The following is a 23,622-nucleotide window of genomic DNA, read 5'->3' as shown; positions in this document are numbered from 1 at the left end:
ACTGATGCTACTGTCTGAGCTGTAGGATAAGTTACTCAGAAACTATCACAACACAGACAGAGAAGCCTATTTGTGGGAGCGGATTGGCCAGACATTGAATGTTTCTGGTGAGTGTTGTGCTTTTATCACCATATATGTTGGAAGCGTATTGTAAATTGTGTAGTCAAGTCTTTGTCAACATCACATTAGCTACATAGCTAATGCTACGTGGACACACACCATCTTTTTCTGTTCGATCTAAGCTTCTGTATTCCTCACCTAGAGGCTGAGCTTTTTGAAGGTGGTCTATAGAATGGATGAATGTGAAAATGCTAGCCTCTTTTTGTGAGAAAATAGAGCTTAAAGGTTGACAGCTTTTTTCGTTAACCCATGTTAATGTTAAATTTGTCAGGCTAAAAAAATAGTAACTTAAGTTGTATTTCGAATTAACCGACTCAGCAAGAAGTTGATCTACAGAAAATTAATCCACAAATGTTTTTGAAAATTATTTTAGAAAATAGTTATTTAAACAAAAATGGCTGAAATTCGCTGGTTTTAGTTTCTTTGTGAAGATATGCTCCTGATCGTTATATTTGATGAAAAATTCCCCCCTTTTTTGGGGTTTTGTCCTGTGCATGTCATTGTGATGGGCATTTTTCACTGCTGATAACTTGCAGCTCTAGCTTTATTTGCAGTGTATCCACTCTGGCGCATATCTCTACCATTTCCTCAAATGGGCATATTCTTGAAACTGTGAAGTTTTGCACATCTCCTGGTCAATATTTTGCACATTCCTGCACAAAACAATACTGCTCACCACTTTAAAAACGTTTCTTTAAATGTATTTCTTGTATTTTCACATATTTTCTATCTTAAATTTTTATTAAATCTATTGTTTTTTTGCCGTATTTACCGTTACGCACCAAAACATCAAGAAAATCTCCTAAACCTAGTTAGCAAAGAAACTGTTCCTGCTTCTGATTTGAACAAAGTGAACAGGAGGGGTCAGAGCAGAGGTTTAAAAACAGCTGAGACTGAGCAGAGAAACCAAAGTCCACTGCTTAACTCATTCTTTGTTTCCTGAATGAACGAAGAAGAAGAACAGATTTAGCTTTTCTTCTGTTGTTTAGGCATTTCAGTGTGGACGTAGAGTAATGTAAAACATGTCTGTGTGGATACACGATGTTTTCACATGTAGCTGGTATATTAGAGACATATATTAAGGTCTCTCTCTCCTTCCTCTCCTCTCTTTATATTGCTTAAAGTGAGAGGGCCAATGCGAGGATTAGGTTAGGGCGATTGGTTATGGCCCCTAGCGTGCGTTTGTGCAGCAGAGTATTAGGGGAGGACAGACGAGGCCAGTTTGAGCCGGGCCGGCGGCTACATCAGGCTCAGGATGGAGAGTGTGTGTGTGTGTGTGTGTGTGTGTGTGGTGTTAAGATGAGCTAGCATGCTACAAAATGTGTGTGTGTGTCTTGGGGGCAGGCTGTGCAGAGAGAAAAAGGAAAAAAGGGCGAGATAGAGACTAGTGCTTTGCCACCTGGCTCCAAGGCAGTCATCTGGTCTAATGGGGCTTGTGTGTAAATGTGTGTGTGACAGGGAGAGTGTGTCCTGTGGCTGTATTTGAGCAGTCCAGTCGTCCATTAGTTTGCCTTGAAAAGCCCTTATGTTGCCCTTCTCCCTCTCTTTTTTTATCTCTCGCTCTCATGTTTTCTGCCATGATGCCGCCAGCAAACATGTGAGCGTGTGCTGAAAACAAACCAGCAGCAAAGTGAATATCAAGCAGGCGACAGAGACAGTGACCACGTTTGCTTGCCTGGACTTCAATGTGAGCAATAAGAAGATAATATGTGAAGTGGAGCGTACGACAAAGCAGAGTGTCCTTCACTCTGCCAACCCCATTATTTCTTTTTAATTGGGACACCGTGGATTACATCATTGGCCATTTACCAAAGACGGCAAAAAATAAAAACTCATAATCTTGGCTGAGAGAATCTTACAGACAAACAAAAACAAATATGTTTTCAAAACTTAGTTCTAGTGGTGTCTTCTTTTGGGAATAGTTCTTATTTATAGAGATATTTATCTCTTAAGATTTCTATCTCCACTACAGTACAAGGGGTGGAGTTTCTTGAACTGTTGATAGTACATATCTATCTCTATAAATGTCTATATGTGTAGATGTATGTATGTTTGTATAGTAGGTTGAAATGTGCGCATCACTAAAGAAAACCTTTATGCAAATTTAACTTTGCAGGCAACCTCTTGTTTTCATTTAAGAACCGAGCCTTAACCCATCAGTCAGCTGAAGGAACCGTCTATCTATCTATCTATCTATCTATCTATCTAGTGACAATGAACAATCAATCACAGCTGGCAGGTAACTTTCCCTTCTTCCATAAATATCACAAGGAAAATATAATTTATATTTTCCTTGTGATATCAGTCTGTGATAAACCTTAGCAACCTCAGACGCAACCTGCCTCCGTTCTCTCTCGGGGTTTTCCAGGCGGTTAAAGACGCAACATGTGTACGGCCCCTAAATCTTTAACATATTCCTAACGTAAAGTTTAGTGTTTCTGTGGTTAGTATCCATCTAATTTACACTCAGCTGGGCTACTGTGAGCACTGAGTTTGTGCATGTTTGTGGTGCTAGAGTGTAAAATTTGAAGGGTTACCTACCAGCCAAACAAAAACAAGTATTTTCCATAGCTTTTGAATAATTACAACATTTATCTAGATTCTAACATTCAGAACTCCGAATAAGAGATTACGATGGTGCTCTTAACCCAACTTTAGTAAATTATTTAATATTCCAGTAATTCAAATGTGACTGCTAGTTAGATATTTGGTGTCATTTTGAACCAGTCAATCAGCCCGTCCAGGATGTTGTGACGTTGCGATCACAATTAACACAATTCAGCCAATCCAGGAGAATTCTGCGCAACCTTGCAAGTTTGTCCAAGCATCTTAACTTAACCACAAATCTAAGTATTTAAAATGGATAAAATATAATTGCATTGTAAAGTTGCACATACCATATTGATTTGCACAGCTCATCCTTGCCCTGCTTTTCCTCTCTTTATCATGAGACTACTGCTGCAGGAGTGTATACTCTGCGAATGAGACAGAGTCACCCACACAGCGACAGGGCTAACGTTACCCAGCAGTCATTAACAGGTTTAATGATGGAGTGAAGTCAATTCAGCATTAAAGGCACAGTGTCGATGTTAACCGTTGCTGTGGGGCTCCTGCCCAAGCCGCGAAATATTACAAGTAGGAATGAGATCATGTTGTGCTTAGTTAGCTCATGTTAACCGGGCAAAGAGAGCAAGAGGAGAGAAGGCCATGCAGATGGTTGTTCAGCTTGCGTCGAATGGCAATTAGCTGTTGCTGCCACCCCCCACCCACCCACTTTCCCATCATCACAAATAGATTCTAATTATCATAAAAAGAGGCTCTTTTACTTTTTCTCTTTTACTATTTTTCTTGCCCCCGCAATTTTGAAATGCAAAAAAAGCCTACGACATTGCAGCCTGCATTGCAATTCTTCAGATAAGCTGCCTTGAAATCAGGCATTTCAAGCTGCAACAGTCACAGCCTGTGAAAGAGCAACCAACACATGCGTTACCATCTGAATACACCCCAGTTAATTTAATTGAATGACCCCAAACATAGTGCTCTGATGAGGGAAAGATAAATGATTACCTGAAGCGACAGACCAGGTTTCAGAATGATGCTGTGACGCTGCAACATAAAGTTTAGGGCACAACTTTACATCACGTAAACACCAGTAAAACTTATTCAGTAAGTAAGAGTAAGAGCTGATATAATCTGATTTATAGTGAACCTTGCAACATGTTCAGTCCAGTCAGTGGAGTCTGTTTTGACAAAGTCAGAAAGTTTTTGGACAGGTAGATCTGCAGTCAAATTGATCCCTTTTCTGACATTCAGCTGAAATTGAAATATTAAAATAAACTGACAGCCTTTAACCCCGCACTTCCTCCGCTTCTCGCTGTTAACAAGACAGCAGTAAAAAATGTCCCGGCTCACCGGTATTGTCATCTTCGTCAGAGCCAATCAGGAGTGAAATGTCACCTTGTTTTCAGCTGGGACTGCACTTCTGGCTCATCAGTGTCATTTCAAATGCTTTGAATGAGCATTTTCCCCAAAAGTTTGGTCCAAATGGGATCAGCAGTGGGTGTTATCCTGTCTGGTGAATACGTCTTTATTTTTAGCTTTTAGCTTTTTACCTCAGCGTGACTGCAGTTTCTGCTCATTTACAGTTTTCTGTTGAGTGTTTCTAGCTTTTGTCGCATTGGGACACGTGCTTTTTGTTTCACGTGTTTGTAAATGGTTAGAGATAAACAATGTGTATGGCTTGTGGCTACAGCTGGCATCGTTTTTAACTGGGTTGTGATTTGGGCCTTACGTAACCACAGAAACATCCATAATTGGATGAATTTAAGAAATGTGATTGTCAGCTTTTTAGGCACAGTCACGGACTACTTCCAGAGCTAAATGAGACTGAGAGGAAAATACTGATTTAAAAACAGTCAGATTTGCCACGAAAGGGGCTCGAAATGTAAAAAAAAAGAAAAGTGGAATAGTCCTTTAACAGCTGGAGAGGAGCTGTAAATGGAAAAGTGTTGAGGGGATTTTTGAAGTCCTGCTGTTGCAGACATGTCAGTCTGTCGCCCTTCTGAGAGCCACTGACCTCACAGAGCACCTTGCTGCAGGCTGAACACACACACACACACACACACACACACACACACTCAGCAGCAGTTGTGTGTGTTTCTGATGATGCAGAGACTTTGATGAAGGTCTCAGGAGGGCGTTTAGTCGGCCATGTTGTTCAACACGAGGCGCTGACTCTCTCTCCTGCCTCTCCTTCTCTTTGTCTCCTTTTTAATCTTTCCTCCTTTCTTTTTATCTTCCCCTTTCTTTCCTCCTCTTCCTCCTCCTCTCATCTTCTTCCTGTTATCCTCTCCGAGTCCTCTCTCCACTTAACTCTCCCTCCATCCTCTCCATCTTGTTATTATCTCCTCTCTCCATCCTCCTCTCCCACTTGCCATCACTTAGCCTTACCAAAAATAAATGCTCCGTGTGTGTGTGTGTGTGTGTGTGTGTGTGTGTGTGTGCTTGTGTGCACACACATAAGTCAGTGAAAAGTGCAGAGTGTTTAGTTTTCTGTGTGTTTATAACAGAATGTGACAGCGAAGAAGTGACTCATTAATGCTGGCATTGTTGAAACGTCTTGGCCCACCAGTGTAGTAGATTTTTGTGCTTGTAGTAAATCTGAGGTTTTTGTCGCTCTCCCCCTCATTACACCAAACTGTAAAGGAATATTCCGCCATGTTGTATTGCTAAACATTCAGTTTGCTGTCATGTCACAATTAAACACCATGCTTTTTCCACCATATATTTTCGAACCAAAGCCGCTGAGGTGGTTTCTGGCTTACCTGTGTCTAGAGATCTTTGATCATTAATTCATTGTCTATGACTTCTAGATCAAAAATACAAAGTATACAGAAAAACTGACACTTTTTTTTTTTTACAAAACACTATATTGGCTACATCAATTAACAAGGGAAAATGCAGCCATAAATACAAAAATGTAACATTACAACCCACTATTAGAGGATTATTTAACAAGTACAATCTTTGATCTCGGCCCATTAGTATGTAAAACGGTTGAATCTCCATTTTTCAACACAAAGCAGCAAATTCTGCATCTTTTTTTTTCAAAGCAAAGTATACTCAAACATCTTTCATCTCTTAACATGCTGGTAATATTTCAGTTTGTGTCGTGGCTGGACAGACAAAGTGAATAATGCCGTCTGTGGTCAAACCATAAACGATGGTCAGTATTTCCCCTAACATTATGATCTATTGGACCCCCTGCCCCGCCTGACAGATATACTTTCATATCAAACAAATATAGAGATATTCAGAAATAAGTTTGACATTAAAGCTTGAGATAATGTCCCTTAATCATATATAGTTCAAGTGTTGAGCATCCAAGTTTTCATACATGTTTATCTTTCAAAAATAGCAGATTATTTGCTTCAGTTTTAGCGTGCAAAGTTGCTGCAAGACGCACTTTTTTAAAGTTCTTTGAAATCGACAAACACCATCACCCTGATGGCTGAGGCAATGCAGAGACATCAGACGCTGCCTTTGCCGTTAAACCAGACGTCACTTACATCTCTGTGATCAAACCAGCTGCCGATAAAGTTGGAGTGTCCCCGTATTCTGACCATTGTAGTAAATGCACTGAAACAGCCCAGGGTACATGTGACCATGAACACTTTTCAAACTGAAGTGATCACACAGAGTAAAATACATATATAGGATAAGATTGGTTATATTCACAGGAAGTATAAAACATGTTACCAGTGTTGCTTATAAATTACAAATAAGAAATGTCACTAAATGATGGGGGATATTACTTTATTCTTTGATTTTGAGTTGCTGGGAAAATATCTTGATGATGAAGGACATCTCTAACTTTGTACAGATCCAATATTAAGCATGTTTTATCATTTGGGAGAAGTGTCAGAAATGATAGCAACATTTATATAAACTTCAGATGTTGTTAACATTGCTAACTTAAGCTATATTCAAGCTAACACCAGCAACAGTAAAACAGCAGAGAACAGGTTTTTACAGCTACATAGCTAAGACGCAACTTTAGTCAAAAAACATCTTCATTTTTATCCTTCTTATTTGCTAATATTAAATTAAAATGTGTACTCCATCCATCGCAAGCCCCCTTCCAAGTCCCCACATCTCCCAAGGCAATTTATCTAGGTGAAACACTGATGGTAGTTTGTATCACGTCCTTGCAGACGTGTGTGTTTGTGTTAAGATAAAATTCTTTAGGCCTCATTATCATTCATCACATTGTGCGGCAGGTTTGGAGAAATAATAATAATCAGAGAAAATGCTGAAATGAAAAAAGGACGAAACAGAAAGTGAACAAGTGTGTGTGACTGTGTGTGTGAGTAAATAGAGCAGTAGCTAGGTAGCTGCAGCTTGACGGCTCTATTTATAATACTGGCCCATCTGTCTCTGTTACATTAGAAATTAGTGTGTGTGACTGTGTGGGTGCGTTGTCGGCTGCTCCTGTCGCTTCCTGAAAGCTGGACATCTGTCCTACTGTCAACACACACACACACACACACACACACACACACTGAGATCACGTTGGCTCAGGTCAGTCAGTGTGTGCGGCTTGTTGTTGGTAGTTTTTTTATATTGTGACGTCTTCACAGCGGTAATTATTGAAAGTTTTGTTTTGTTTGTTTGGTAAAACACGAGGAGGAAACAGCTGTCTGAGATTAATACTGACTGTGTGTGTACAATAATAGATGTAAATTACAGGTGACGACAGACTGTCACACACTTCAAAGCATATGTGGATTGTTGTTTTTATCAGTCTGTTGTGTTTACATTTGTGTGTCATGATGGTGGAGAAAAAGGTGGTGCACCAAAATAGGATTTGATATATTGTCTTAACTCTTGTATGTACTTAGGAGACGTTTATCCAACATTGTAGTCGCTGTAGTGATTTATCACCTTTTCAGATTTTTAAAAATTCTTTATCATGTAAGATAAGACAAGATAAGATAATCCTTTATTGTTCCCACAGCTGGGAGATTTGCAACATTACAGCAGCAGAGGGATAATGCAAACAGGAAGCATCAGTAGAAAACAATACAAACCGAAAGAGCGGTATAAGAAGCAAACAGAATAAAACCACAAAGCAATATAATGAGGAAGCATCAGAAAGAAGCAGAATATAATAAAGAGACAGACTGAATGGCTGATCTCACGATATTGACCGATGGAAATATAGATGTTGCACAGTTTAACAATACTGATATTGCACCTGAGTGATTGATTGTAGGCAGTAAAAAATAGAAGTATAACAGTAGTGGAGCGTTTATAGTTCAGATCATCAATCCAACTTCTTCTCTGTCAGCACAGGCTGTTCTCACGCACAGTTTTCCTACGAATTGTAATGCACCAGAATGCGTAGAAATCCTCAAAATCATGAGTCAGTAATTTGTGTATCATGCAATTTCGGAAGGCTGCGATCACATGACCAATGCACTGAAGGTTGTAATGAATATAGAAGGAAGCTGTCTGTAAGGAGGGAAGTTGGGGTGATGGATGACTCACAAAACATAGGTCTTATGCTCAGGACTTTATCCAGTAGACTAGTATTCAGAAATGTGTGAACTCTCTGAGTGAATTTGAGTTATGTAGGGTACATCGTCACCGTGTTTCTTTTCCTAAACCTAACCACAGTAACTTTACATTAAGTACGTGACTTAATGTTAAGTATGTAACATCATTTGTGGGGCGCTAATTCATGGGATATGATATGAATCACTGTGTGTGCGTCCACTGGTAGGAGGCCCCAGGGCAGGCCCAGAACACACTGGAGGGATTACATATCTCATCTGGCCTGGGAACACCTTGGGGTTTTGATGATATACTGTACTATGACGTTTTTTTTATGACGTTTTTGACGACATACTATACTTTGACCAACCCTCCCCTATGGTCATGAGCTCTGGGTAGTGTCTGAAAGAATGAGATCGCAGATACAAGCGGCTGAAATGTGTTTCCTCCGTGGGGTGGTTGGGCCTTCGAGACAGGGTAAGGAGCTCGAACATCATCGGAGAGAGCTTGGAGAAGAGCTGCTGCTCCCTAGCATCAAAAGGGGTCAGTTGAGGTGCTTCGGGCATCTGAGCAGGAGGCCCCGGAGCAGACCCAGAACACGCAGGAGGGATTATATATCTCATCTGGCCTGGGTTTGCCTTAGGATCCCCCAGGAGGAGCTGGAAAGTGTTGCTGGATAGAGGGATGTCTGGGGTGCTTTGCTCGGCCTGCTGCCCCCGCGACCCGGCCCTGGATAAGCAGATGAAGATGGATGGATGGATGGATGGATGTGTGTGCATTTTTGTAGGATATAATATGAGCTGTTGCATGAGGATATGTTGCCCAACACTATTTCCAGTACCTCACTTTGGAGGATTTGCTATGGTCTGATACCAGAGCTAGCTTTTTCGCCAAATTAAAAATCTGTATTCCAAACTGTATCAGAATTATTCTTAACAAAAGCACTAAATTAATGTCATGGGAGTAAAATACTTGGCAGTGTTGGATGGGCAGGGTGAGAACAGAACTCGGCAAAAAGCTTTTAAATATGCTGCTCCTTTGTCCTGGAATAATCTACAGAAGGATCTAAAACTGGCAGAGCTGATCACTGTGGGGGAATTCAAGTCGATTTTAAAGAATCGAGAAATAAGCTCTTTCAGTCAATGTGATTGTTCCTAAATCCTTTTAGAAAATGTACCCACATCAAATTTGTTCTTGTCCTGGACCTTGTATTTCATGTTTATCCTTCATTTTAAATCTTACTCAAGTAAAAGTACATGAAGTATTAGTACTGAAATATGCAGAGTGGCCCATTTCAGAATAATAAATATATCACTGATACACTCTTGTGTTTAGAGAGGCACAGATATCCTGACTTTAAATCCCTTGTAATGGGCCAAGCTTCACAAATGCTGGATCCCACAATTCCCACAGTGCAACCCGATAGCTCCTCTTTCCTAGACCCACCCTGCCAGGTAAATATCTTTTAAACTCCCAGCTTTTAACACGGGCTCTCTGTTGTAATTTTGTCGTCTCAGAGCCAAAATAACCCTAAAGACTCAACTCAGACTTGACAAGGCTCCTCCAGAGACACACGGGACATCATACAACTGTTTTCACATGCTGAGTGGTACTCTGTAGTACTCCTCACGACTAGTAAACTGATCTTGACGCGTACACTCGGGGGAGTTTCCCTTTCAGTTGCTCTTCCAACCTTGTCTCTGATGTCCTGAGGGGTTGGTTGATATTTCCACTGCTGGTCTAAACGTCGGAGTGTTTGAGTTTGAGATGTCGTCTGCTGAAACTCCCCTCAGTAGCTGTGCTTGTCATGTTTTTAGATTTTTGTTTAGTTTACATGGAGATGACTGCAGAGAAACAAACAGTTGATGAAATTGTGATTTTGCAGTGGCGACCTCCCTACTGTAAAGATCTCAGCCTGAGAGCAGACTGCAGCCGTTGTCTGCTGAGAGTCAGTGCATGTATGTGTGTGGGTATGGATCTTGTTACCCAAGGTGCCCAGATATTAAATCATTCTTGTGCGCACACACACACATACACACACTCTCATTGCAGTCTTTGTATTGATTTATATTGACCCGTGGTTGTGTGGAGGGCCGGTCATTAAATTAACACACCAACGGAGAAACTGATGACTCCACCAGACCACAACCCTGTGTGTATATGTGTGTGTGTGAGGGAAAAAACACAAAGAAAGTGCTCACCTTAGGTCATTAGTTCCGTACACATAAACCTGTACTCCTTCTCTGACACACACACACACACGCACACACATGCACACACACTGACTCTCTTGAGGAGAGTATCGGCAGCAGAATGACTTCCAGACCAGAAAGCTCAGCTCATTTCTCAGGCCAGGGATTGTGGGAAAAGCTGTGTTTGGTCTCCTCTGGGGAGACGCCAGTACTTCTACCTGCACATTCATCTTCCTCGTAGGAGTGAGTGCATGTTAGCATGTCATACCACATTTATAATGAGCGCAGGATAAGACCTTAATGTCCTGGATATGATGAAACTGGAACATGCGGGCTGGGATCTGCTGATACGAGGTGGAAGCCAGCAGATCCTGTTTACTGTCGGGTTTCACCAACACTGGTTTGTGTGTGTGTGCGTGTGTATGTGTGTGTTTCTGTGGGTTCAGGATAAACAAGCTAGCACGTTAGTAACAAACACAGAAACAGCAGACTGTCGCCATATGTACAGGTAGATAAAAAGCCTTTAAATTCAAATTTAGATTCAGATCCAAAACCTAGTCCAGGATAAAATTTATGTTCAGAAAATTAAAGGGACAGTTCACTCAAAAGTTCAGAGACACAGTTGTTGCATGTAGTGAGCACGACCTCTCCTTTTAGATCTACAAATATAACTGCTGTTGTGCTGCTACTCAGTTCAGGACTTGAGTAGCAGCACAATTAACAGACAGTATTTACTGACAGTGAGCCTGGATATAGCTTTAACATGTTCTCTATCTGAGCCCAAGTTGTAATAGTCTGTGTCAACCACACAAAATACTGGCCCACTCAAATTCTGCCTACTCTTCAACTGATCAATTGGTCAATGGGGAGAAAAAAATCTGCATGTTATCTCTAGATTAACTAAATCGGCCACACTGAGAACGCTCTACCTGTGGGCGTTGTGTGTCCACCAAAGCAAATCTTTGGCATAGTGCTGCAGGGAGGATGTTTTTTTTGTAGGCCAACATAGAAGTTAGCTTGACCCTGGCACCCTCAACTAAAAGCCATGTTGTATTTACCGACGTATTTAATGTTGTAGAACAAAACATGAAAGTCTCCTAAGCTTGTGTTAACCACAGGCCTTATATCAGTCATCTAACCAAAAACCCATTCAAAAAGAACTATTGACTTCAAGATGAGGGAACCAGGAGTGCTAAAATGCTAACTCATTTTCAAGTTTTAGGAATCATTCCTGCACCACTTTATGGGAGTGCCGCATATTTACACTATGCTACAAACACCAGCAGCGTGAGGAGGCGATTAGCACTGCACGTTTGGCTTTTTCTGGTTGCTGAGAGATGAAAACATTTTTAATTGTGGGTAAAATGCTGCGCTTGTCACTGTCACTTTTTATCCAGCTGTCTAATCACAGTGTAGAAGGAGCGTATCAAATACTATAAAGACCAACAGTCAATCCAACAAGTGCTAAACAACAGCAACAGTGGAGGAGAAATTAATACTGCTGGCTGCATAGACTGACAGGTCTGTCACCTCTCCCTACATGCTTCAGCCTTCCCTTCATTCAGAAGAAGTACTTTTACTGACATTTTTACTTCCGCTGATGGCGGTGAAGATTCTCAGTCATCCAGGTCATGCTTATCATAAGTGCTTTATTGTAGGCAGCTGGACTTCCTTGAGTTTCTTGAAGACGTTTCGCCTACAATTACAGTGCAGTCTGTGGATCCCTTCCCAGACGACTTAACACCCATTCAACCCTATAGACACACAAGATGGCTGGGTGGGTCAGCAACTCAAATGTGACCTCAACGACTCTGTAAGGGTCGAAACACACCCACACAGAGTTTAAAGCCCGCGACTCCATACCAGTCCATTAGAATCGAAGTAGTCTCTTGGATGAGAGGCGAAACGTCTTCAAGAAACTCATGCAAGTCCAGTTACAAACACTCCAACCTGGGCGTTTTCAGAAGAACGTCTGGCATTTTCAGCAAGGGAAAAACTTTGAGAGAGTTATCCCTACCGAGTTTTGGTTTCATGGCAATACTTTCTCCATGCGATAATGCCGATAATACATACTGTTTTGACCCTCTTTTCCACTTACGAAAAGACAGTTTTAGTCCGTCAACACCTCCTGACTTCCCTACTTTCTCAATCTTACTGGTTCCTGCTAATAATATCTCTAAAAACACCTCACAAGTATATAGTTTTATTTTTAAAAGGTCTCAGTAATTTCCTTTTATTCCTTTTTTCCTTTAATTTTTATCAAAGAAGAGGAAATAGTGCATTTGTTGGGGACCATTTTCAGCAGTGGATAAAGTGAGTGTTTCTGGCGGCAGGGTGGTGTCTGTGGGATTGATTCAAAATAAACTACAGTGTGTGTGTGTTTATAATGAAGGAACATGTCACCCAGTGGAACAGTGTGGCTCACTGATTTGTTTTTAATAGTTTTTGGACAACACTTGAGCCCTGTGGCACAGAGCAACAAGATATATCAGGCTTTGTATTAGTCAATACATTCATTGTTGGTTTTAGTGTTTCCACAAGTCGGTCTGGTTGTATTCAAAGAATACATTTTTGATACCCAGCCCTAAATGTCACAATAGAAAATCCAGCACAAAACATCAAAGACTCAACACCACCACAATGTGGCCTCACAGAACAAGGACTAAATACAATGGCAGGTTAACATGTGATGTAGTGAATAAAATGTTCTTAGATCTCGTTGTGAATGGTTTCCTGTTCCTGTGTGGAAGTAGACGATTTGTTCCCAACAAAGACGCTGTGTTTACGCGTTCAGCTACTTTATCTTTAATCTGATTATCTCAGCAGAGTCGAGCCTGTCATGTCAACACCTGACACTCATTATCTTAATGGGAATAACCTGTTTAACATTTTGTGCCCAGTTTGTCTGTTTACAGAGACACGTAAACACTTAGACAGGTCATTGTCTAACAGCTCAGGTCAGAGGTCACTATACACAGTAACACAAATGTTTCTTTGACAGTAAACAGACCTCTTTAAATGAATCCTTAAACAACAGCAGGGATTGTTAGGCTTTTTACAGAGTGTGTGTTTGGATCTCTTCCTCAGGGCGAGTTATCACACAGGCAGCCTCTGTGTTGAGCGATGTCAGAGTTATTTATTCCCCTTTTTGTTCCATTATTGAACGCATCAACTTTGCCACAGACAGAAAGTGTTGCTATTGATTTTACAGCACAGGGAAATAAATGTGATCACAACTCTTGTTAAAATACTCTAAATCATTGTGCATTTTGTAAAGTTAAGGCAGCTTTTATCTGCAGGTCGAGTTTAATATTGATGAGTTGTTTAATTTATCAGTGTCAGCGTTGACTTTCAAAAGAAGGGGATGAAAGAGAATAACACACACTCATGTTTGTGTGTGTGTGTCCCTGCCTGGTGAAGTAAGAGTTAAAAATAGACAATGATTGACTTTCGCTTATTGAACTGGCTTCCTGTCTCCTCCCACAGCAGATGGTTGTCACGGCAATAAAATAACGGTGGCAAGTGGCCGTTGGGCAGACAGACAGACAGGTAGAGGGAGAGACAGTTAAACAGCTTTGAGATAAGATAGAGATAGAAAGATACGAGATGGAGAGTGATGAGAGAAACTGTGATTCAGTGTGTGTGTGTGTGTGTGTGTGTATCAGGATATTAGATCATATCACAGCAGGACGAGTCTTATCAGATCCCAACATGCAAACATGAGCTCCACTGTTAGCTTCCTTCCCCTCAGGTCCGCTTTGTGTGTGCCTGTGTGAGTGTGTGTGTATGTGTGTGTGTACTTTGTATGCACATCCTGTTGAGAATCAGATGTCCTCACAAGCACTGAGAGATGTACAGGGTGGTGACATTTTATTAGGGGGCGTTGGCAGGTCATTGTAAGGTCAGAGGTACATGAGTGGTGCTGCATTCAGGGCAGGTGGTAGAATAGTAAAAATGAACTGCCTGTTTAAAGTTACTGTTAATCAGCTGTACAGGAAATAGGATTAAATTGGTAAATAGAGAAAAATGATTGTGTAAATATATAAATAGTTTACTGATAGCTATCAGCTGCTGATATTCATCAATCAATTAAGCTAAGTAAATGTTTTTACAGTAAGATTACTTCCTTAATTTGATGTATTTCCCATTGAAACAGGTCAGTAAGGGGGCAGTTTTGAACCCCAAACAATGGGAATTTAATTTGTTACAACAGGTGGAAATATACATTTGAAATGACTTGGACTTTTTAGTTAAGCCTACCAGTGCAGCATGACATCACCGCTGGAAATGAGCCATTTTCCAAGAAGTGGAAATTTGGCAAGAAGCTGTGATCTTAGATAAAAGTCACATAAAAGATTGTTTTCCCCAGAAGATTGCTCTTCTTCTGTTTTCTGATACAAAGAAACCACCCAGTATTACAGAGTTGCATTTCATTTCATTTGACATTGACCTTCAGTGTCTGACACTCACACACACTCAGACACACTGCCTTACAAAATATCTGATATTAGATGGTAACTGTAATCTTTAGCGTCTGTACTGCTGGTATAATGTGTGTCTGCAGATACATTGTATTGATTATTTTAGTTTTAGGTTAGTATAAATAGAAATTCTGCTCCAGCCTTAGTAACAGTTAAACCCTACACACTATATTGCATATATTGCACATATGCACCTACTCAATATTTATTTTTTTTGTACTTACTATATTGTTTTCAACTCACAGAAAAAACTTGACTTGTATATTGATTTTTTTTATGCTGTTGGTCATTGGTGCTTTATTCTTTACTTTCATTTGTCCAGCTTTGTAGCCCTTGTTCTTAGCTGTTGTGTCTATTTCTGTTTTTATTTTAGAGTCAGATTCCTTGCATGTGTGCACATGCTTGGTCAGTGATAGAGATGCACCGATCCAGCTTTTTTGGTTTCGATACCGATGCTGTGGCTTTGAGTATCAGCCGATACCCGATACTGATCCGATACCATCGTCGACCTAAAAAGCTATATACCTTTACATGTAGAACAGAAAAGACTAGAGGCATCAGGCATTGATGACTACACAATTCTTTCCTAAGATAAAATGAAACAAGATGAAACAGATTAATGCAATGATGAACTATTTATTTTTAACAAAAAAAAACCCAATTGTGCAACACCAGTTGAAATAGTGTGAAATACCTCCACACAGCAGATTCTCTCCTTCGCTCCATGACATATGACGTAGTTTGCGTCGCAATAGATTTAAAGGGAAAGGATCGCCTCAGGTATAGGTTGCATTTTCCGATACACAATCCATCTATTTTGATGATATTGGGGCCGATATTCGATCCAGATATCGGATCGGTGCATCCCTAGTCACTGAAGTGGATCCTAACTTGTAAATAATACAAAAAAAAACGGTCCTGCTAAAATTTCAATTTGAGCCATTTTTAGTCAAGTTTTTTGCCAACGTATGAAAGGTGTGTCCATCCACCTGTTTTGGTCCACATATTTAATTTGCGCATTAAAAAGCATGAGTGGAAACGCCACCAATTAGAAAAGAAAAAACCTCGAAATATTGGAAAAAAAGTTTTTAATGCTTCGGGGAAGTGGAAAAGTTAGTGTATCAATAAAACGTAAATGCAGATAAGTGCAATGGAAAGAGATTCAGCAAATAAATGATGACGTACAGTCATTGCATAAGCCACTCTTGGTAAATGGACTGCACTTGTGTAGCACCTCTCTAGTCTTCCAAACACTCAAAGTGTTTTTACACTACATGTCACATTCACCCATTCACAGACACATTCACACACTGGTGGCCGAGGCTACCATACAGGGTGCCATCTACTACTCAGTAACCATTCATATGCACTCACACACTGATGGAACAGCCACTGGGAGCAATGTGGGGTTCAGTATCTTGCCCAAGGATACTTTGACGGGGACTGGAGGAGCCAGGGATTGAACCACTAACCACCCGCTCTACCTCTGAGCCATGGCCGCCAGTTTTTGTATACCCACTGGGCTGTTACCAGAACTCTTCCTTGAGCACATAGCGGTAGTATTAAAAACTCTTAATTTCCACTGTCCAGCGTGCTCTCCGTTTTTATACATCTATTACTTTCCTCCGTTTGAGGGTTGAGTGGCGCTCTTAATTACATAATCTCTTTGAGCCCTCCTCTGCAGCGGCACCTGACTGAAGAATTAGCCCCACCTACTGCTCATCTCGATAAACAAACTTCCAATATTCGCTCAACAGCGTTGAATGGAAAAGCACATCAATTCGCATTTTGTGGTGGTGATGGTGAAAATTTCTCCTACGTTTGGATGGAAACTCAACTGGAGTGTTCAGTCTCTCTGTGAACATTAAAGTCTCTTTGCCAGGGGAATGTGTGAAGGAACAGATTAGGAACAACCAGAATCTGCAGAAAAGTTACATGTTGATGACTCGGAGGCTTTGAAAGATTCAAACGTTTGAACAAGGAGTTGCTCCAACATGTAATTATTCTGATATCAGTGTGTCACCAGGCTGAAGGTCGAAGCTTTGGGTTGCAAGTCAGTCCTCACAAATATAGCCATCTGAATAGATTGAATGTAAAGCACCAGAACGTATTTAAGGCTTTCCACCCACTCTGATTTCTGAGCTTATGTGCTAACCGTATGAAGCACCGTGAGCACACACACGCACACGTACATACACTAACTGGGTCGAGTGGGTTGCTGATTAGACTAAGGTCATTTACCAGAAACACTGCTTTCCTCAGATTTCTTTTAACTTAAGAGCTTAGCCGCAGTATTCTGTCTCACACACACACACACACACACACCTGTGTCAACACACACATACACACACGCGTTAAAAAAAGCACACAAAGGCACAAAAAGGCTCAGATAAACACCCAGATACCATTGAACACACACACTCTCCCACACTTGCTCACACTTGACACGATTTGCTTGAATCCATTAAAGCTGAATTTACATAATACTGTCTCTGCTTAACTGCCTCTGCAGGGACATGACACACACACACACACACTCACACACACACACACACACACACACACACACACACACACAGACACACAGGCATGTATACTGCAGTGTGGATGACCTTGCAGCAGCGACAGAGTAGAACTCCAACCTGTATGGATTGTGTGTGTATGTGTGGTGTGCTTATCCCCGCAGCCACATTATAGCTCTAATTAAGACACTCTGTCTCCATATGTGCTGGTCTGAGATCAGCTGTCAGGTGCCAGCTGGCTGCGAAACTTGCGATGGAAGACACTAACAAATGCTGCTCTCAGACCAGCTGAAGGCTCTCACACACACACACACAAACAAACTAAATGGTTTATTCAGTGTTGATCTGTTGCAATTGTTGTTGCTCTCGACAACTGTTGCCGAATCTGTGGATATGAATGATCTCAACAAGATGAATCGTGTGTTTTCTGTCATGGCAGCTCCAGGTTGACATTTCCTCCTGTAAATAAGTAATGATTGATATTGTTTCACGTCTTTTTCATGTTGAATTATAAATAAACCTGACCACACATGCTGGAGAAACATCAGCGCTGTCGAACCACCGCAGCTTCCTTTGACATGTATATCATTTTATGTGGGAGACCTGGCAAAAATAATTGCATTCAATTGATTTTTTAATTCAGTACTTGGAAGCTAAAAACAGGAAGTGCTTACACAGACACAAAATTAGTGGATGTTTAAAAAAACACAGATTATAGCAATGACTGAGAAGGTGTAGGATGAAGCTTAGAGAGCGTATTACGCCTACCTGACTGACAATACCACATTTATTAACAAGCTACAGAGTCCAGACACATAACCACATATAAAGATATAACTGAAAATATTTATAACTGGGTTTAAAATGGTTGCAGAAAGGCAGTATGATAAGTTATGTAAGAAACACAATGCAATATCAAAAGACAGATTTAAAACAAGTCAAATATGAAATAAAGATAACCTAAAATGGAGATAAACTGAAGAATAAAAATTAGTTACAGCACATTTGAGAAATGCGAATAACCCCAAATTGAACTTGATAAAATGCATCAGCAGATAAATGGCTTGATCCATGAGATGGAAGACTTTAATACTGAGATGGTGAAATGATCCATGCGTTTAAAGATAAGTTCATTTGAATGACAATGGCGGCTGCTTTGTGTCCTCCATCTTTATCAGCTCGCCCAACTACTTTATGTTCTTCTCTTCTTCTTCTGCTGCATGCTTTACCTCTCGTGGGTCATTATGCACTCATTATTTAGAGTTTCATGATGATTTGCTCCCAGCTTTCCTCACGTATTTAACGATTGTGTTGGTGCTCTGCAGCTATACTGCCCGTGTTAATCAGTAGCTTGACACACGGCCCAAGGCTAAGACGAGTAAGCATTATTAGTGTAATTTATGTTTGTGTATGCATTTATGTTTTTAATCACTGCTGCACATGGATCAGCTGGTGACCTGGAGCATGTACTACAAAGCAAATTCAACATACCCAAGATATCTTTAAGTTATCTGTCTTCGCTAACCCAAACAATGGTCCTTTGGACAACCAGAGCATGTTCATGTGAAAGAGGCTGGATTGTTTAAGATATGCAGTGCAGGATAGTCCTAAAAAACAAGACTTAAAGTGTGTTGCAATGTGTTTATCTGCACCGACTCTGCCCTCCGTCTGCATTCTCTTTCTTCTCTTCTTCTCTCAGGATGTTTATGGGCGTGTACCCACACAGTAATCAGGTGAGGTCAGGGCTTTATAAGGTAGACACCAGCTGCCAGACCATAATCAGTAGACATCCAAGAGAGGCAGTGCCGGAAAAGTGCAATTGCAGCGAGGCAAAACACCAAATGAGAGTCTGTCTGGGGTTGTTTTTTACTTTCACTTTGGCTGGCGAGTGTGTTTACAAGCAGTAACGACAGTCCTGCGTAGTATACCTTTAATTACTCGTCTTGATATGAAATGATATGAGATGAAACAGTGATCCTAATCCCCAGAGGGAATGTTCTGTTTTAGGGACAGTAAAAAGTTATATTTATCTCATTGAAATGTAAATGATAGTCTTTAATCTTGCAACAGAGAAGACTAGAAATAATTTCCAGATATTAACAAAGGGCCAAGGCTCAAAATAAGTTTAGGTATAATTATTATTGTTATATGTGAGAATGTTTTGCCACTCAGTTGGATGATGAAGAAACCACTATATGATTATGTCACATGAAAACACTTGAACGTGATGCCAGACTGTTTGTGCTACAGTAGTAAAGAGTGTAAAAGTAGTTAATGACCAATGAGGTCTATCTGAAATATTGCACTCATAATTACAGGAGCTGATTAACAGTGTGTGGATTATGTTTCTGTTAAAAGACTATCTTTCATTTTTATTCCCAGCTCTCATCACACAGGTGTCTCATGTTGTTCTGAGCTGCAGTGATTGAATCAGGATGTAAAATCAGCCACACTGTCAGCTCTCACTCCAGGGATACAATAAATGGTGCACAATTAAAAAGCAGCTAAAAACTTTATCATGTGTAGAAGTTCTGTTTTTAAAACCAGAGTGGAAATAGAAAGACTGGCTAAGGAAATGGTTCTACTCATCTGTAAGAATAAATACTCCTGTCACTTCTGACTTGTCCATGTCTGGATTCTTTTTTTTTTTTTCGGTGGTCAGGGGGTTAACAGGTCGAGATCCGCTAATGAGTTACCACACTGATTTATCCCAGTAAAAAGTGACCCAGCTGTGTAGCACTGAAAACCCAAGGTCAGCCCTAAAGTGACCTCACTAACCCCAAATCCTCCTTCGTAGTACGGGCAGGGGTGTTGCGCTGCCAGAGTGCACAGTAACGACACTCGGCCACCTGTTTTCTTGAAGTAAGGAAATAAAATATTTGCAGTTCACATCATCTGGTTGAAACTCATGTAATGTTTTTAAGCACTTAACATCTAATCGTTACCAAAGCATATGTCATGCAAGAGAGACGATGAAAAAAAGTGGAATGGTCAAAGTTGACATACGGACATTTAAGGTGTTGTGGTGTGTATTGATTCATGATGTCAAAACATGAATTAAATATCACGCAAGAAAACATTCCACCTTAAAAGCTGCGGGTAGCTGCTGGGAATAGTGTTTGAGTGGCACATTGAATAGATTAAATTATTTGTCCTAATCCTATTTTAAGAACATCAACACGAGAAACACAAACAGCACAGACAAAAAAAAACAGCATCATCTCTGCAGTGTTCATAACATACATGATTCTGAAGTCCATCAGCACAGCACCGAGCCTTATAGGAATCATCAGGTGACCTATTCTACACATCAAGTCTGGAAACAAACAAACAAACAAACAAAAAAAGGTCCCTACGATGCAGCCAAAGCAAAACAAACAAAAGCCCACTCCCTCCATTCTAGCTCCTATGACGTGTAGTCCTTTCATAAAAGACAAAAACTGATTCCAGACTTAACCCACTCTCTATATTCAGGTCTAACCTGACTTTTCCCGGTGTGAAGGATGAAGCACGACCCCAGCAGCTGACTACATAACTTTTACGACGAGCCAAGACTTAACCTTGTGCACACATGCACATTCAGAGGTGCACTGCAGCACTTAAATAGCACTGAGTACACCTCTCTGATCCATGTTCCTCAAAATTAACTGATGATTCAAGCACAGCGTGAACATCTTTTAATCATCCTTTCTCAGACTGCACATGCACAGGAAACTAGAAATTTTCTAGGAATTCAATGAGTAAAAGCCAAAATTAGTCACAATAAACAGTGAATACAATTTCACAGTCTGTTAAAACCTAGGAGGAGAAAGTTCTGAGAAACTTCTTGTGTTTCTGGAATTTATGGCGTCGAAGTTTTTAGTCTTAATCCAAAACAAATCTCAGCATGTGGTTACAGAAAACCACACTAGATGAAACCTATTCCACGGCTCCTGTTGGTCCATCTGTTTAAATTCAGCACTTTTTGTGCAATGCTGTGTAAATGAATAAAGTCTGTCGGGAGCTGTTACTGACGGCATCTAATGTTTGTGTCTGCAGGTCTGACGACAGAGGGTCTGTATCGCGTCAGTGGGAACAAGACGGACCAGGACAACATCCAGAAACAGTTTGATCAAGGTAAAACACTCACGCACACACCTGCGCAGACACACAGGACCTCGTAAATACATCTTCAGCTACGTAGAAACCCGAAGACGGAGCACATATGAAACCGGAGTTTCAAAGCACGGACGCCGATGGTTCTCATTATATTCACCAATCCTGATTTTAAATTATTTTCCCATGAACTCGGGAGTTCTTTGGAAAGCATGTTACCAATCGAGTAGCGCTTGTGTGATGTGTGCAATAAATCCAACCCGCAGAGAAAACCGATTCCAAACCTGACCACGCAGCAGAAGTGCTTAAGGAGAAACACATGCCCTGTGGAGCAGAGTGGAACCTGCACACGAGGGCTGGTCAGCTGCCAAACCCACTGTTAGAATAAATACAGTCACCACAGGCAGAAATCACCAGCACACTGTCAGCGGCGTCACTCATTTTACAGCCAGGCGGTGAAATATGGAGACTGGACTGAGATGTGGTTGTTTGTGTTGTTTTCATGATTATTGATTGCGTTATTCCATCTTTTTTCTTTTATTATAGTCAATCTGTTTGTGTCATCACTGTGCAGATAGATAGAGTCTCAGTTAGCTTAAACATGAAGAGTTTCCTCCACGCCCTTTACGTGATATTGATATGTTTAAAATAATGGCAGTTATCACAATGGGTAGATAAGACATTAAAATGGTTTACAGCAGCAGTAAGTTAAGACAATTTGTGTCAAAACAGCAAGCAAACAACACGACACGACATTGATATTAACTAGGGCTGGGCGATATGGCCCTCAAAATAATATTACGATATTTCAGGGTATTTTTGCGATAACGATATTCTTGACATTATGACAATTTTGTTTATATATTAATTTAAGAAAACAGAATACTCATTTCCCCTACTGAACGTGCTCCGCTGTAGCCATGCCAAGAGGAGTTAGCCTGATGTCAGATCAGCAATGTCAGCCAGTTTGCTTCCTCCTTTTATCTGTGGTAATGTTAAAGAGACTTGAAAGATCAAGGCTCACGGATCTTTGTTTATATTCACTCTGTAAGGCTACAAGCTGCCCTGAAGTAACTAACGTCACTTTCTGCAGTAACGAGAAACCAACATCAGGCCAACACCTTGGTCTGTATTCAGTTATAAATACATGGGAGTACTTAACTGATCTCCAGAAAAAGAAAAGGGGACACAAAGGGTCCAAAAGTAAAACCTGCCAAGAGCCGAGTGCAGGTAGATTTTGCATTTAGTGAGTGACTCTCCGAAGGCTGTAGTCATGTTATAAAAAACTATGGTGAAAGTCTCTACAGTGTTTTGGTGTCATGTACAGGTGCTCTGCTCTCTTGCTTCTCTGCTGTCGGTATCGGAGATTGACAGGCTCACACACACACTGCAGATCTCGTTTTACACAGGTTTAAATAGTGCCACAAAACTGACCGTCTCGAGCACTCCTAGTTTCAGCAGTGCAGGACATCAGCTACTCCACTAAACCATCACATGAAGGCAATAGAATTATAACACAATGGTCGTGTAGTTCGAACCAAGACCGCAAACTCGACACACTCATGTTTGTTCACATCCAGATATGTGTTTTCATGTGTGCAGACGCTCAATTTCAAATGGGCCTTTTCCCTATAAGACTGTCCCATAATGTGTGTAGAGCCACTAAAATATCAAATTAAAGTACGGTTTTGTCGTGTGATGGTAGGACATGAAGTGAATCTGCGATGTGATATACTATAAAGAACAAGTTTGTTGTGGGACCGTAATGTGTCCTTAATCATAAAGCACATCACAAAGACTATTTATATGAACATGAAAGTTTTATTAAAATGTTCTTCGTGATGTGTTGTATGATGATTGAGACAAAGGCCACAAGCCAAAGCACATTAGCCCCACATTCATGTTGTTTATTGCTGCAGTTTTGCCCCTGAAAGACCGTTCCCTTCATCGTGCACGACAGAAGCAGTTGTCTGACTTCTCTTCTTCTGCTGTAGCTCTGCCATATGGCTTTATAGTGCATTTTTCCTCCTCCTGTGCATCTTCAAATGTAGATAAATGAATATCCCCAAATGGAAAACCGTCCTAAAATACAAAATGCTGCTCAGTTAACAACTGTCAGAGATAAGAGTTGCAGAGTGGCTGTACTTCACGTTGAGT

General features: G+C 40.7%; 1 protein-coding gene across 2 annotated transcripts in view; it reads left to right on the top strand.

The window, feature by feature from the left end:
* The window catches only part of arhgap5 (Rho GTPase activating protein 5), a 71,954-nt gene that overhangs the window by 29,846 nt on the left and 18,486 nt on the right, over positions 1–23,622 (top strand). For both annotated transcript variants that reach the window (XM_050061308.1, XM_050061306.1), the window contains exon 4: positions 21,409–21,486. In XM_050061308.1, the coding sequence (XP_049917265.1) occupies positions 21,409–21,486 (78 nt within the window). The remainder of the gene's footprint in view (positions 1–21,408; positions 21,487–23,622) is intronic.

This window comes from Epinephelus moara, chromosome 14 (genome assembly GCF_006386435.1).
Source record: "Epinephelus moara isolate mb chromosome 14, YSFRI_EMoa_1.0, whole genome shotgun sequence".
Taxonomy (NCBI): Eukaryota; Metazoa; Chordata; class Actinopteri; order Perciformes; family Serranidae; genus Epinephelus; species Epinephelus moara.
The sequence above is the reverse complement of the archived record's forward strand: the minus strand, read 5'-3'. Positions and strand labels throughout refer to the sequence as shown.